The sequence below is a fragment of the Mirounga angustirostris genome, unplaced genomic scaffold (assembly GCF_029215605.1).
Source record: "Mirounga angustirostris isolate CCGP_5_RB_7025 unplaced genomic scaffold, mMirAng1.0.hap1 SCAF_14, whole genome shotgun sequence".
In the NCBI taxonomy this organism is placed as follows: domain Eukaryota; kingdom Metazoa; phylum Chordata; class Mammalia; order Carnivora; family Phocidae; genus Mirounga; species Mirounga angustirostris.
In genome coordinates, this window is record NW_026991722.1 from 2916642 (window position 1) to 2933314 (window position 16673).

At 49.4% G+C, this 16673-nt stretch overlaps 1 protein-coding gene across 3 annotated transcripts in view; it reads left to right on the top strand.

The window, feature by feature from the left end:
* ZNF516 (zinc finger protein 516) overlaps positions 1 to 14397 on the top strand; it is a 114297-nt gene extending 99900 nt beyond the window's left edge. The window contains exons 4-6 of one of the 3 annotated variants that reach the window (XM_064578758.1): positions 2721 to 2825; positions 3600 to 3691; positions 11622 to 14397. In XM_064578758.1, the coding sequence (XP_064434828.1) occupies positions 2721 to 2825; positions 3600 to 3691; positions 11622 to 11681 (257 nt within the window). In that variant the 3' untranslated portion in view covers positions 11682 to 14397. The remainder of the gene's footprint in view (positions 1 to 2720; positions 2826 to 3599; positions 3692 to 11621) is intronic. The other 2 variants (XM_064578756.1, XM_064578757.1) reach the window with 2 other exon arrangements.
* Positions 14398 to 16673: the final 2276 nt, after the last annotated feature.

The following is a 16673-nucleotide window of genomic DNA, read 5'->3' on the forward strand; positions in this document are numbered from 1 at the left end:
CATCTGTAGCCACCGGGCCCTTGCCAGTTCCTTTCTCCTTCTTGGAATGTTTACTTACGGCTCTTCAAGTGTTGTAGTGGAAGGAAATCCAGCAGGTTTGGGGCCTGAGTGTCTGAGAGGTGAGTGGAGTATTAATGTTTCCTGTTGTAGAGGCTCTGCTTCCACTTTTGCAGCCTGGGAAGTATGAGCAGCTCCCCAAGTCGTTGCCACTGACACATTTCTGAATGTGCCGGTGACTCAGATTCCTGAGGTTTTTGTCTTCCACTGGCTGCCGTGCATCCATAGCCTTTGTGTACCCCACAGTTGATGTTTGCGTCACGAATCTAGGAAGTTAAGTTCATCTCTAGTCCGGGTCGTGTTTTTGGCCTGTCTTACTCTACGAGTCTGTCCATGCTGTTCGGCTCTCATTCTGTGGTCTGATGCATTGGCTGTGGGCCTCCTCTCTGGGGGTGTCCCCTGCGGAGTAAAGGTCTCAACTCCTCCACACAGGCCTCGGGGGAACGTGCCGTGCCGCCCAGCATCAGCTTGCAGTGGGGGAGGCAGAAGTCTGCACAAGAGAATCTTCCAAGAAGAGTAGCCATCTGTTTACATGAGGAACATTTGCGGGGGGCCATGTGACTCTGATTTCAGGGCCTGTGATTGTTCACACAGAAGCCCTGGTTTCTGGAGGTGCCTCTGAGGCATCGGGTCTTTCCCAACGTGAGGGCGGAGAATTCTCAGAGGTCTTTTCCCCACGTGTGTTTTGACGGATTGATGTTGGTGTGGAAGCCTGCCAAGAGAGAAAGGATGTTCTGGGGCGTGACCACCGTCTCTTGCTGGAGGGACTCAGACTACAGCCCTTAAAGCCCTGGGGTTTCTCTGCATGGCTGGTGAGTCTGGAAACTTCTATCCATAGAATAGGACTGTCCTGTTGATGGAATAGTAATAAAATAACACATTACGTATGTTTTCAGACTTTGTGTTCAGCCTATGTTAGGTGAGAATATGGATTTTAGAATAAAAACTTGAAGATGATAGGAGGAGATTATTCTAGATAGAATAAGACATAAGGTCTCTGTTGTTGGGACTTGACAAAGTCACTTCTACCAAGGACACACTGATTGTGATGATGATGAGGGGTGCGTGCTTCCTTTGCTTGGTTCTGTGTGGAGTCCTGCAGAAGGTGTCCAGGCTCCTTTCCCCCTTGCAGATGGCATGTATGTTGCAGCGTGATCGGGTTAAATTAACGTCGCAGGGCTCAGGAGCAGAGTCTGCGCCTGCCTCTGGAAGGCTCTCCCCTGCCTTTCACTCGGCCTCCTTTCCCACACAACTCTAGTTTCTAGGTCAGAGTGTTAGAGCTCTTTGCTCACCAGGCAGTCTTCAATTCAAATGAAGTTTATAACCTTTTTGATTAGCTCAGAATTTTGGAGGAGCTTGGGCACAATTATTGACCATGAAGGGCAAGGATCTTTTCTTAAAAAGTAGAGAGAAAATGATATGGCAAAACACACGGGAGACAGTGTGTGTGTGTGTGTGTGTATGCGTGCACGCTGATGCATCCTTAATTCGAGGAAATACAGTCGGCTGAGCAGAAGTGCTGGGTTTTTCTGTGCCACTTGGATGGGAGATGGGCAGCTGATAGAGTTCCTTACAAAAAAGTCCTGAAACGATGTAGTGTGGGAGGACGCAAACCCCATGCTGCTTCTCATGATCCTTAGCAGGTATCCGGTGTAGGCATCGTTAGAATCCACATGGGCGAGCCGTCCCCTTACACCCAGGAGAATCCGCACGACCAAAGTGATCGCCAGGGAAGGTTCTCGTAGGATGAGACTGGGTTGTTTCTCTAAGACCCATGTTCAAGGCTTGCCCCGTGAGAAATGGGACAAGGTCTGCCTTAACAGCGCACACGTTTTTGAGGATTATGTCCATAACGTCTGCAGTGCAGAAGCGATTCCGTGTTCTTTTGATCTGTGGATGCACTCTGAATTCAGACAAGAATTTGGTTTCAGCTGATTTAATGGAGACCATTTGTCATCCTTTCCATTTGCCTTTTACATTCAAATATCAGATGTTAGGGGCAGGACACACTCAGCTCCGTGAGCATGATTTAAAAAAATGTGTTACTCCGGGCAGAACTTTTTCTGGTTGGTTTTTTTGTGTTGTGTTTCCGTCGAGTTACCGTTGAGCCCAGCAGCGAGAATGGGGCTCAGGGGGAGGCCCTCTGGGGCTGCTCCCCTGACGTGAGCATTGGCCTTTCTTCAGAGGGACGCAGGTGAGGGCCGTCTGCACCCCCGTTCTCACAGAAGGGAACATGGGACCAGGGCCTATGCCCAGCCCGATTCCCAGGTGTCCCGTCTGTGCCCCGGAGGGCATGCGGGCACACAGGTAAGGGGCCAGGCGGGCGGTGTCAGTGGTGTGGTGGGGACAGGTGGCCAGACCGCAGCGTCCCCGTCCCTGCCCCTGGCCGTGTTCACGGTACCACCCCGATCTCCAGGCAGTGGATGGTGGGAGGGCGTCCAGTTGCCCTGAGGCCCCACACCGCCCTGGGGCCGCGGTATGGGTTTCAGGTCCCGTGGTTTGTGTTCCCTCGCCGTCCTGCGTACACCGGCTGTCGGCAGAGCCTGGGGGACGGCTGCTAGTCGTGTCCCATCACACCGTTAGACAGACTAATGATGTTTTCCTCTCGCCCCTACCCCTGCCACCGCCCCACCTGCACACCACCCACGGCCACCGCCGCCCAGGGACGCTCCGGACGCAGGCCCGCCAAGGAGACTTCGTCTGCGTGGAGTGTGGGATGCGTTTCCACCAGTTCAGCCGCCTCAGGGCCCACACGCGGGCCCACACAGGTACCCTGCCCGCCACTGGGCCTGGGCCAGCCGCGGACCCCGGGGGGGCACCTGGGAGCCCAGCCACCTCGGCCTTGGCTGCATCCCCAGCCACTGGCACGCGAGCCCCTGGCCTGGGAGGCCTCACGCACCAGACTCTCCCACCCGGCCCCCAGAATGGCCTTTCCTTCACATCCGAGCACCGTGTGGTTTAAGTTGAGATAAGCCTGTTTGCAAAGGTCCCATTAAGAGAGTCGAGGCCTCAGCAATGACTATGTTAATGCGTCCCTCTGCCCCCAGCACGCACCTAAGTCACCAAGCCCCCGTCAGCGTGACGCGCGGCGCGGGGTCTCTCCTCCTGGCGCTGTGCACCCTGTAGTCTGTGTGCCCCTGCGCTGGTCAGTGCCAGTGGCAGGAGCCCTGGGCCTGTGTGTGCCGAGCTTGCCCGCGACTGTGGGGGCCGAGAGCCGTGCGTGGGGACCCCGCGGCCTGCAGGAGGAGGGCGCCGGAGGGCTCTGTGTGGGAGTGTGGAGGATGCGGGCAGCAAGCCAATGTGATGCAGACGACAGAGGCCAAATGGTAAGTAAGGCAGGAGGAGGGCCCCCCTCCACAGACACTGATAATTAGCGTTGTCAGTGATGGCTTCCTCCAGCAGCGAGGTCTGCATTAGAGAGCCGTGGCCCAGGCAGCTCCATCCTGTCTCTGAAGGCGAGTGTTGAAGCAAATTGGTCTTTCCGGCCCCAGGTTAGGGCAAGTGCTTTATCTGTAAGGGCCTCGCTTCCTGCGCCAGAGGAGGCTGGTGCGCTCCTGTTCCCACCGTGGCCTTGGAGTCTAATGACCCCTGGGGCGCTGAAGCCCACGTCACCTCCGCAGATGCCCCCAAACAAGTAGGTCTTCTGGTTAACTGGATATCGGGTTTTAATGTGGTTGCTGGGAAGAGGCGTGCCCTGATGCTCAGCACGAAAGCACCCAGTGGTTTTTCTTTTTGCCAGAAGTGTCAGTCACTGCGTTGCTTTGATGTAGACCCAGCCCTTCAGGACAGTCTGGGGGCAATCGGCAAACCCCGACGGCCGTCGCGGCCCTGAGTTACGAGGACGCGGCAGGTACACGCAGCTGCTGTTGGTCCTGCTGGGGGCGAGGCGGCTGAGAGTCCTGCTTTTCTACCCAAGGTGTCTTTGCACAAGCTTGCTCGAGAACCAGTTTCGCCAGCTTCTTCTGTAGCATGGCGTGTTGGCATTCCTCCGTGAGAAGCGCCAGGCAGTGTGTGGTGCTCCACGGCTGTGTCCGCTCCTCGATCTGGTTCCCTGCCTGACACCCTCGGCCGGCACAGTCGCCGTGCATGGGTACTCGTGTGCATGCCTGCCTCACGCGTGTGGCCCGGCACGTGTGGCCTTCACGTGTTCACTGCTGTGTCCACACGATGTGGCTGCGCTCTTGCACACGCTGATGGAGGGATTCGGTGTGAGCTCCTCAGTCGCGAGGCACACGCCGTCCCCAGTGGCCTCGCCAGTTGTCCTGGGCTAAGAGCTCTCCCCGCTTCTGTCCCCTCACAGATTGGCACTCCGCCCCCCCTCCCAAGGGCATTTTCCGTTGACATTCTGGCTTTCTGATGGGATTCCATAGCTGCACGCTCTCCCCTTTATAGAGGAAGAGGCATCTCTTTGCCTCCAGAGCAAGCATCCAGGCCCCGTGGCTGGGTCAGCACAAGCTCGTGGGTCCTGTCCCGATCAACGTAACCATCCGCGGGACTCTGGGCTGTTGAGGCTGGTGAGGGTGATGGAGGCTCCACGGGAAGTGCAAGAGCCCTCCTGGTCTGTTTCTCTAGAAGAGAAGGTTCACGGTGAAGCCCCAGTGAAACGGCCACTGCCACGCAAGGGTGGACCTTAGCACGGACATGGCCTCCTCAGAGCTTTGTGCTCGTGTTTTATTGCAATTTTAGAATTCCTTTTTGTTGCTAAAAAGGCTTTTCTTCGTATGTCATGGACTAAATGCCTTGTCGTGTGTTACAGTTTTTCAGGAAGTGATTTGTCTCTCTCAATAAAACCGGTAGTTTTAGAATAGAAAGAAGTTACTTCACAATGCCGTGACGGTTTCTGAAATAAGTAACATCTCTCCGAATGTGGAATTAAAAGATCTCCAAACACATGTGACCTCAGCTCGAATTAGGTAGCCCTCTCCTTTTTCACAGAAATAAACCCCCTTGCAAAAAGAGCCCCCACGATGTGTTTGCGGGACGTGGTAACAAGAGGTCGCGCCCTGATCGGAGAACACACGTTGAGATTACAACTGGAGTCAGTGCAACGTGTTTGTGGTGTGTAGGTGACCCGTTAAATCTGCCTAAGACATGGCTTTTTGACGAGAGTGTTTGGTGGGGTGGGAAACGCCAGGCAGATCCACAAAGAGCTCCACGAGATTCTTCAGGAACACACGTCGGGTCTGTTTCCTATGCTATGCATTCATTCTACTCGGTCTCTTTAAAATGTTCCTGTCACAGGGAGAAGTAGGTCAACAAGGCACATCACTAAGACTGCATTTTAAGTTATTTCTGTGTCACTTGTAGGTATGCTGGGAATTCATAAGACTTGATACTCATCCTTGATTATGATTGAGAAACGATGTATTTATATTTTTGTCTTTGTCTTCGTGAACTCAAGTTCTGCAGTTCTGTACTTATTACCACCTGACCTGTGACTTCACGTTTACAGGGATGCATGTTACGTGCTCTAAGTGGTTGTTCCCTCTTGGTGCAGGGCCCGCAGTGGGTCAGCTGTCTTTCTGTCCAGCCTTGGGACAGCGCTCGCCCAGGCCTGTGACCCTGATGTTGCACTGGATTGATCCGCCCCTCCCACTGTGGCCACTAGTTTGCTTAATTCCACATTTGAGATCGTGGCCCGTGGTAGTACTTTCTGTCCTTTGTTACATTTAAAATAGCTTTTTTTTTTTAAAGATTTTATTTATTAGAGAGAGAGAGCGAGAGCGAGCGGGCCACACAAGCAGGGCAGGAGGGGCAGAGGGAGAGGGAGAAGCAGACCCACCACTGAGCAGGGAGCCCGATGCGGGACTCGATCCCAGGACCCCGGGATCGTGACCTGAGCCGAAGGCACGCTTCACTGACTGAGCCACCTAGGCGCCCCTAAAGTAGCTTTTGTTGATGAATCAGTGAATGTTCTGGTTCTCTAAGAAGATCCCATTTCTTTAGCATACTCTGGAATTTAAGAATCCCCAAGGAGGTATGTCTGCCAAGATAATTGAAAGCCAGTCACAGGTACAGGCTTAAATCTTGGTATTTTTCTTATCTTGTAGTTCTCAATGTTGCTGTGTTAGATTTAGGGTATGACACATATCCATGGAACAATTCTGTGGTTATTTATCTGGAGTGGGAGTCATGCTACTCACCAGCATGTTCTTCCTCATGTTTTGGTGTGCTTTACTAACATTAAATAATTAATATTTAAGTCAGATCCTTTTCTTGGGAACTTTAGAAGCTTCAGATCATGGGCTTTTTTTTTTTTTTTTAATCATATAACATCTTATATTCATGCAGAAATTATTTGATGTGATACTTAAAGTTAATGGACTTTACAGATATTCTTAATGGAAATTCAGTTTTATATTTTTTTTTAAAGATTTTTTAAAATGTATTTATTTATTCATGAGAGACAGAAAGAGAGAGAGAAGCAGAGGGAAAAGCAGGCTCCCAAGGAGCAGGGAGCCCGATGGGGGACTCGATCCCAGGACCCTGGGATCATGACCTGAGCCGAAGGCAGACACTTAACCGTCTGAGCCACCCAGGCACCCGGAAATTCCGTTTTAAAATAAACATTGATTCAGTCATTAATAGTATTTGTTGAGCACCTACCATGTGCCAGGCTCTGTAATTCTAGGGAGACAAGCAGAGTACTGGGTATTTATTTTTCCCGCTCTGCTGTTTCTTTAGGTCCAGGGGGCGGTTCAGACAAGGAAACAGAGCAGAACAGCAGAGCGGTGATGGTCCAGGTGGCCATACGGTGAGGGTCCTGGGACCTGGACGTGGGCATTTAGGAGACCAGGGGGCCGTTGTGGGGGCCGGCATGGTGCTCCCTGCAGGAGCCCACCCAGGGGTGGAAGTGCATGTTCCCGTGGAGGAGGAGCGGAGCAGAGTTCGGCGGCGCTGGGGGATGGAGAGCCTCCTGAGGGCAGCGGAGAGCCCTGAGCCAGGGAGGGCATCATCGGTGTCCTGTCTTTAGAAGGAGTGTTGGGCTTGATGATGTAAAGATGGGTTAGGGCGGGTCCAGACAGGTGGCTGAGCACCGCTTTGGCAGTGCTTGGGGTAATCCGCGAGAGACTTGGGGGCCCAGGTTAGGGTGGGGCTGGCGGAGAGCAGGTGTTTGGGCACAGGAGGTGGGGTGTGAGGGAGGGGAGGAGATTGAGTTGACCCCAGTTTTGGCTGCAAGCACCAGCTCTCAGGAGGAGGCCTGCCCTGAGCCCAGAACTTGGCAGGACGAGCAGGGCAAACACGGGTTCCGGTCCCATCTGAGCTGCGTTTGGGGGTGCCTCCTGGGGATCCAACTAGGAGTGTCCCAACAGGAAAGTGAATATGTGGGTTTGAAGTGGAGAAGAACAGGAGGTGACGTGTGTTTAATAGCTTCCAACATGGAAATCCAGTCGCACTGAGCGAATTCTACTTTCGGAGAACTAAGTGATATAAACTGTTGAGATCTTGGGGTCCTGAGTAGAGGCTCTGATCTGACTGTCCCCCACCCCCGGGCGTGTGGCTTCACGCAGGCTCCCAGGTCTGTGGACTCCGCGCACGACCGCTGTCCGTCGTGACCGCAGGGGACTCGGGCGCGCACATACGCGGACTGAGCTGGGGAACCGGCCCTGACGGCCGTTCTCTTTCCTCGGCCTCTCCCGGCTTGGTCAGAACCCGGCAGCGTGCTTGCAGAGGCTCTCGTTTGACGGACGAGTTGTTCCTTAGAGGGAGGATGTGTCGTTTGAGAAGAGTATTGTCGCCGAGACACCGGCCCCAGGTGGCCGCTCTGGGCGCGGCAGGCCTCAAGCAGCCAGGCAGGCGCCGGGCCCCGCCTGCAGCCACACTGCAGCCGCCCTCGCTTTGCTGGAGTGGTACCCGGGTTCTCTGTGCCAGCGGAGTCGGACAGGTCACGATGTCCTGGGGCTCTGAGTGAAACAGGCCATCAGGCGCGGCGTCCGGGTCCACGAGACAAAATGGGCCTGATTCCGTTGGGTCAGAATGAACAGAAACTTTGAGCAGAAGTGAAATGATTCTCTCTCGATGTGTTTTTTGGCAGCACTCTCTTGTCCGTGCGTACACTGGTCAGCGGGCATTCCTCCCACAGGTGGAGTGGACAGGATCGCTGAACCCTTGCAAGTTATGGATGTGGATTCAGTAGTAGAGTTTCTAGAAGGAGGCTCATGGCCACCGTGTCTGTTCGGCAGGCATTTACTCTCGCAGGGCTTGGGTGCTGGAGGGGAGGGTCCGTCCTCACGAGTGAGGTATGACCACGCTGTGGGCGCATCGTCCCCACCCTCAGGAATAAAGGCCCCGCTGTTTGTGCTTCTTGTAATATGCACTGAATTCCAATCATGAGGGTAGCTAATATTTAAAGCAAAATTCTAAATGAGAGGAGGGCTTCATGCATATTGTCATTTCAAGATGCTTTGTCATAGAGTTAGCATGACTGAGTAAATGTTTAATTTCTAGTAATCACCAGTATTCATCATTAGAAAGAATATTTTTTAAAAATAATAGGTTGAGGTATGGGTATCATTGTCCTATGGATGTTAGGGGGGAAAAACTAGGAGGTTTTTTGTGTGTGTGTTGTGAAGAAATTGTTTTTTTCTGTTATGTGGTTAAACATAGAAATTAAAATAATATTTAGAACCAAGAAAAATGAACCCTCTCTCCCTGCAACCCCCTAGTTTTTGGATTTAAAAGACTAGACTGACTTTTGCTGAAATAGGAAATCTGGTGTTTCCAGTGTGTTTAGACTCCTTGCCAAAATTTAAAGACTATGATTGATAGTTTATTTCTTATTATTCTAAATGTTATTTTAAAATAGTTAAGCCAGAGAAATAATTCCATTAATCAAAATAAGGGGAAATGAGAAAATAAATGGGACCCTAATCTGTCCCCTGTTTAGCTGTGGATATTATAATGCAGATGATGGAGAAATCACATAGCGGGCGTACTTGAATACATGTACAGTCAGATTTCGGATCATCGTTAGATTCTTAGCATCACAGATCAGATTTCAAAATCCAGCTCGGGTGTCTAAACGGCTTTCATATTCACAAAACCAAACAAACATCTTAAAACACATTATCCATTTTTCTCTTAAGTCAAACGTACTGTGAACAGGTTGAGTGATTCGTGTAGAGTGACACGCGGTCACGTGAGCCGCCACTCACCCGTGGCTCAGCGAGGAGAGGTCGTGGTCAGGAAGGGGCTGTGTGCAGTATTGTTAGGCAGTGAGTGCCATGCACGTGTGCCAGATGCTAGTCATGTACCCCTCCATCTGAAGGCTGAGAGGTCCGTGTGTGTCCTGGGAGGGGTTTATGTCATCGGCCCCCGACACGTGAGTACCTGTGCATCCCCTTACCTTATAAAGACAAAAGGGAAAAAAGTAGACCTCACGAAGTTCCAGAAGTCCATATCCATTTCTGGAACATTGAAATGCATTAAGGAAGATAATTATTTCTTTCAGCATTACTGAAAAGCCCACAATTCACACAGCAGCCAAAAAAAAAAGCCAAATTTTCCAGAAACGTGTTTCTTTTTCTTTTTCTTTTTTTTTAAAGATTTTATTTATTTGAGAGAGAGAGAATGAGAGAGAGCAAGCACATGAGAGGGGAGAGGGTGAGAGGGAGAAGCAGACTCCCCGCCGAGCAGGGAGCCCGATGCGGGACTCGATCCAGGGACTCCAGGATCATGACCTGAGCCGAAGGCAGTCGCTTAACCAACTGAGCCACCCAGGCACCCCAGAAACGTGTTTCTCTGAGTACTCTGTCTTGTAGGGGGGAGAAAGCAACCTGGGTGTGCTCAAAATACTGTGTGCACTTAAGTATTTCTGGAACTCCTTTCTTCCGTGACTACATTTCCCCTTTGCCTGATTTCTCAGATGAATTTCTTTCATTTCCTAAAAAGCCTGTAGGACAGCTGTATTGAGTAATAAAATGTGGTCCCAATGAATCAGTAAGTCAGAATGACTTCCTTAGAGAACAAGATGCTATTTGAACATATCCCTTCGATTTTAAAGCATATTTTTGCATCTCTGTGTCTAGATTTATGGACTAAATTTAACAACCTGGTTATTAGGGTTACCAGATTTTGCAGTCCTTCTGAAACATTTTTAAAACTTTCTGAGCTTTGCAATTTAAAACTTCTGTCCTTTATGGAGGAGGCCTGTCCTCCTGTTACCTCTCTATTGGTGTTTTTTTTTTTATCTGCCCCGTGCAAGTTTGTGTATCCTGGTCCCAAGGAAGAGAGGTCCAGGTGACTGTTGGGGGTGCAGTCCGAGTTGTGTGTACAGAATCCACACTGTTTAGAATCGCCTGCAAGTTTGTTTGCTACGTACAGTTACTTTGTAGAGACTTCCAAGGCCATTCATGTAACAACTAACAATAACTCTCATTTTTCTCTTGGCAAGCACAAAGGCCATTTTCCTTCCTCGAATGTATCTAGGAGCAGTTCTGAAAGCACCCTGTTGATGAATGTCTCCGTGGTGTGATGTCGTGGTGCAAAAGATGTAAAACCTCGCTCTCAGCTTACTGCAGGAAATCCACCATCTACTTGATGTCAGATAAACTTCTGCTTGTTCCACTGTGCCCGCCATCAACCCCCCTCCCCCAGAATTTTTGTCGAGTATCTTACTGGGCCTCCTTCAGTGTTGATTACTGGATGTCCTGAATGTAGGGCTAGTTTTAAATAGGAGCTTTCTGAAACTATTAGCTAAAAAGAAGCACTTAATTCATGATGTCAACCAGACCCCCCACCCCTGATTTCTAGGGTTCCTAGAGGCATAGCTGGAAACCAGTTAGAATTGTACGAGGGCTGTAGTTTCTGTATGCATGTTAATTTCAAGCGACGGGTCTCACTTCATCAAGACTTTAGCTGAAGGTTAATGCAGTTTAGTAAGATTAATCTTGCCCTGTTGTTTTTGTCCTCAGATCGTAAACTCCATTGTTCAAATAGTGATGCTTCAGATGTCATTTGAGAGCCTTCTCTAAAAGCTACAGGCTCACATTTATCCCCATTTTTATCTTGCAGTGCACTTGACTTTAGAATACCCCTTCTGTTTTTCGAACGTGGTAATTATTTATGGAAATTGGTAAAAGCACTCTCGATTGTGACAGACCTATGTGAGAGCTGTCCTTTTCTTATTGTGTTTGTATGACCCCCAAATTCAGCCTTGTTTTGAAACTATCATTCACCTGTAAATCTGCTTTGTACTACAAAAGTCTGCTTTTTTGGGAACCCTCCCCCAATTCCATCTTGCCACCCTTTGACCTTCAGAGCCGGTTCAGACACTATTATTTGCCATTCTTGTGTGTGAAACAAGAGAAGTCTAAGAATCCTCTCTGAATCTCCGGAAATGATTGTCTAAGGCTGCCTCGTAAGGCAGGAAGGCCCATTTAAAATCTCTCCTGCTCGAGCACAGTGACCACTGAAGTCAGGGGTCTTCACCGGCCTGATGGGGTTGCTGCCTGAAGGTCATTGTTTGTGTTCATGGGTGTTGATAAGGAAATTAATAGGAAAAAGGCACTTGGACTCCAAAAGGCAGAAATGAGCTTTTCTGTTGTCTGCTTTTTCTCATCCAGGGGAGAGACCGTTCTAACCCAGATACCGTCCTGACAGTGCCTCTCAGAAAGGGAACCTAGAGACTCACTTCCGGCGTACCCCGGTGCCCCACGACAGCCGTGCGCAGCCCCCTCGTGGACGTCCCAGCAGTGACCCCAGCCACCCCGTGGAAGAGCTGCAGGACTCCCGACCGGACACCTCCGATCCTGGCGCCCTGTGCTGGAGTGGAGACTGAAGGGAGATGCTTCTCCTCCTTGTGAAACGTTTCAGAATAAATGAAGGTGGTCTACTCTAGAATCCCATGTAGATATTCTCTATGCATCTATGTGCTCATCCACCATAGTCCCCTATTTTCTTACAATAAACAGTGGTGTTGGCAGGCACAGGAGAGCACAGGCATCTGTGTTGTTCGAGACACGTTTGAGACACTGGAGAGAGACTCTTGTGCGTGTCCGAGAGCCTGAAGAGCCGAGCGCCGTGCGGGAGCCGCCGACGCTCCGGAGGACTGTCGGGTAATGTCAGGACACGCGGTGGTGGAGCTGAGGTTGGCAGAGTATTAATACCACAGCCTCTCGGTGTCCTAGGGGGTCTTTAAGATAGTCCGTACGAGAGCGGAAGGAGGTAGCGTCGGGCACTGTGGAAAGCAGGCTCGCTGGCGCGGGGCCGCGGCAGGTCCTAACTGTCTGGGGTGGCCTTCGGGGGCCGTGGGCATTTCCCGTCTGCTCTTTCCGTCCTTCCCATCATCTGTGCTCAGCGAGCCCACAGAGGAAACACGTCTATGGGAGTGCTTATATTCTGTTTCGGAAAAGAGCTAGTTGAACACTAAGACAAGCAGGCTTCTTTGTTTATTCTCAGGACCTTTTTGTAACAGGGCTACATTCTGCAAACTGCTCACCAAGGAAGACTGCCCGTAAATTCTCTAGCCACCGAACCCTCCTGGTCTAGACCCATTTTAGTGATGGCGGGAGAATCCCTGAGCAGGTCTGGGGGCCCTGGTGCTCTGGAACCCTCTGCTCCCCCTCTCCCCCACTTCCATTTGTCCCTCCACCAGCCCAGCAAGTAGATGTCTTTTCTTCTGGGGCCTGGGGACCTCCGCAGGATGAGTACCTTCATTCCCAGAGCGTGGAGGTCCCCAGGCCCCTGGGTGGGGGCGGCTTTATATACCTCTTCCTCAGTCCCGTAAATGCAAGTTTTTGTGGTGGGGGTTAAGGCCCATAACAAAGGATCTTAAACCGTGCAGTGTACGCAGTTAAAATTGTATTCCACAGATATAAATATTTTCTTTTCCTATTACCGTGACACTATGTGTGATGGTAATATTTCTGAGAGTTTCAGATTTTTGCACATATGATTTTATGCATTATCAAAAGTTACTGCTGCCTTGAATGAAAATGTTCTGTGAAATTTTTTGCAAAAGCTTTACTAGGTTTTTTTTAATTGTGAAATTTTGTAAAGGCAGGAAATGGATTAAAACGAGCATGCTAAATATATTTTTCAAAAAAGCAATAATTTTACATGTACAGAAATTATCCTAACCTTTAATACTGGTGAGAGCGACAGTTTACTTAATACAGTAATGGATTAGTGCAGTTTTTTGTAGAAAATGGGCTTCTGATACAAAGATTTGTTTAAACACGTGCGCACGCACACACACACAAACCCTAAAGTGTGGTTTTCCTGTTCTAATGATTTGTTGAATAATTATTATATTATTATTATTGTTAATGTTGTTATTAGTTAATGTTTGGTTCTGGATTCTACTTGTTACTGAATTTAAATTACTTGAGGTTCCGGTTACGTGGCAACACTTGCAAACAATGCGATGTAACTGACCAGCTTCTCCATACATATGGATGTGCACACACGTATGTATACGTATGTGTGTGTATGTGACGTCTTTACTTATTTTTTCCTGATACTCTTACACCAGATATGTACCAGAATGATCTGTTGTGTCGGTGTAATTAGGAATGTCATGCAGATTCTATCGAGCAGCTGTAATTGACTGTTCTGTATCTTGAGCAAAGTTGCAGAGACACATTCCTCTGTTCACCTTAGAAATCAGAATGCCTTTCTGTTGACTTACGTTTGATCATTTTGATAGTTTCCCCAAAGTAATAACTTCCGCATTTCATTTTCTGGGCTGAAAGTGAATAGTGACAGTTCAGGAATGCATAGGGGCTACTGATCTGGTCCTGTCTTTCTCTGTGATCTAGCGATTAAAAGCAGTTCTGTACCCAAAGTGACACGGAGGTGTCGTGTCCATTCTTCCTGTTTCGGAAGCGGCACCCGGGAGCCCCGCCGGCAGTCGGAGCTGCCTGGTGGCAAGAGAGGGGCGCGCTGGGGGTCCCGTGGGCCGAGCGCGCAGCCCGAGTCCGCTTACGGAAGCGTGTGCCGTGCAGAGTGCAGAAGTAGGTTTGCACGTAACTGAGCAGATGGAGGAGGACCCTCCGAGGATGCCACCCTCCAAGACCTGCCGTTCTCGGGCCTGACTGTGGTTTCTTTCTCCCACTGGCCATCAGTATTGTTGGGTTTGTTAATGCGTTGATGTCCGTTTGACCATTGTATTTAATATGATTTGTGTTTTCTTATTTATTTAGCCAATATGTTTTGATTCGCTTTTTTCGAATGATAATTCCCGCACGATCTCTCCTGTAAGTCATCTTCTGACTGTTACAGACTCTTTCTGCTACCTCTACCGACCTGCTGTTTCCTCGTTTCTTAACAGGATTTTTACAGTGTTGGCGTCTAATGTAACTTAGACAATAAAGGGTTTGGTTGTCTACACTGCAGCTTCTCCGGGTATCTCCCCGCCCCGCCTGCGCTCCTGGTGCAGCTCCGTTGGTCTGGCTCTCCTCCTCGCCCTCTCCTCCTCCCGGCTCACGTCTCTTCCTCGTTGTCCAAGTCAAATAACACAGAAATAATAGCTTATAGGAATCTTTCAGGTTATCCACTCATATTCCTTAATTTGAAGAATGAACATTTAAATTCTCTGAAAAATCAGCTGGTAAGCCTCTTCCCTGGGACCCACTCAGCCCTTCTGCCACTTCCCTGCCTGCTTTGGGAGGGTCTCTTGGCGTCTCAGATGGATACATTTCACGTTGGTCAAAACACAGTCCAGATCTTCAAGGCACGTGGATTTTGCCTTTCCAGTTTTGAAAAGTATTAAATGCTTTGAGAGGTCCCTCCGATACGTACTTATTTTTGAAACCAAGAAAGACACTGGTTTCCTGAAATGCACGTGCCCCAGGAAATTGCTCTGGTTAATAATTACGCGTGGCCGCAGGGTCAGGTGAAGATGTGGAGTTTGCCCAGTGTGTCGAGAGCCATCTTCAGACTTGGCCGCTCTGTCACGGGTTATGTAACGTTACAGAAACATCTAGATAAGGGCACAGGCACACAGAGATTGAGTAATTGAGCACTGCTTTAGGATGGATGTAGTGTTGAGTGCAGCAGGTAAGAGGTGCCGTCTCTCTCGGTGCCTCCCAGGGAGCTGCTCGTTCTTCCCCCTGAGAGAGCGAGAACGAGTGAGAGCGCTCATAGTCCATGGGATGAGTGTCCCCTGTGCCCCTGGATCACCAAGGGACTACATGTGTCAGTCTGTGTCCAAAAGACACTGCACCTCCTGGATTCTCGTGGCCAGAGTCCCTTTACCAACACTCCTGCTTTAAAGCAAAATACGATCACTCCTCAAACCCCGAGAGGTTTCAGTGATGTACAAACAAGAGGGACTGTATTTGTCTAACTTTTCCTTCCCACTTTCTAGACAAAGTAGCATATGCTGTTTTACTGCTTTTAACTTTGGTGAGTTCTAAGTGCAGAGCATTTTGTTCACTGAGAAAAAGAAAAATCACCGGCCAGGACTCCCAGCGGTGGTGTAAGTGCATTCCTGGGCCCCCGCACGCCCATGTCATGGGACCGAGGGAAGATGTTCATTCTTCACCAACTTTGCTAATTATACTTCGAGGCAGTAAAATGCAAAAGACCATAGAATTTGTATTTCTTTTTTTTTTTAAATACAATTTATAACATTATATTTTGTACTCTTTATATTAGAATTTGTAACTAGATTGATGTATTTAACTCTATTTCTGAAAAAATAATTCAATGTTTCAGTTATGTGATAAAAATATTTAGATAAAACATATTCATTCTATTGGAATTTGAAATCAATAAAAAGATCTTGGAGTTCTTGAGATTTGTTAAGATCTTTTTCCTTGGTTTCAGGAGGTGGCCTAAATCCTTTGTCTTGATCTGTGGTTTTCTATATTTGTTGGCAGAACACAAAGCCAAGTGTTGGCACTCTTTCTATAAGCAGAAGAGTTTTAAGCATGATTCACAAGATAATTCATCTAAGACTATGTGAGAATGGCCAGAGTGTTTTTTTTTTAATCTTTTGTAGACTCCAGGGCATACACACTGTTTGTTTGTTTTGGAAGGTGATGCTATAGTTCTCGTTTTCTCCTGAAGCTCATCTCTTCATTCCTGCACCAGACGCACACACCATTCTCACTCTCGCCATGTAAGCCACGCGGGATGTACAGGATGGACACAGAATGAACCCCCAGTCAGATGAGATGATGGTATCGAGAAGTTGGGGGTTCTGAGGCACTCACGGAACTTGAATTTAAAAAGATGTAAAGTGTTTTCAAGTTAGAAGGTATGACTATGTCTCCACTGGCAGAAAAGAGAGGAGGTGTGGGTGGGCCCTTGCACATGGCCTTAGGGTTGTGCCATGGAGGAAAGGAGAGGGCCGCACGGGGTGCAGCGCCCCAGGCCCGCGCTGGCATCAGTCTGCTGGGGAGACAGACAGCACGCCGAGTTCATGCCCCTCTGCTCGACGATGGGAGCACCATCTGAGGGGTTCCCCGAAAGGCCATTAGGTTTCATAGTGTGCAGAGACAGACCTCATCGCAGGTGGGGTTTATGGCTCAAACTGCTGACAACCTCTCACCCTGGTGGGTGGCTGGTTCTAGGACAAGGGTCTTGATTTTAAATGAGGACCTGGCAACACCAAAGTCTGGAGAAGGCAGCTGACATTAACTGAAGAATGAGAGCCTGTGCGAGGACCG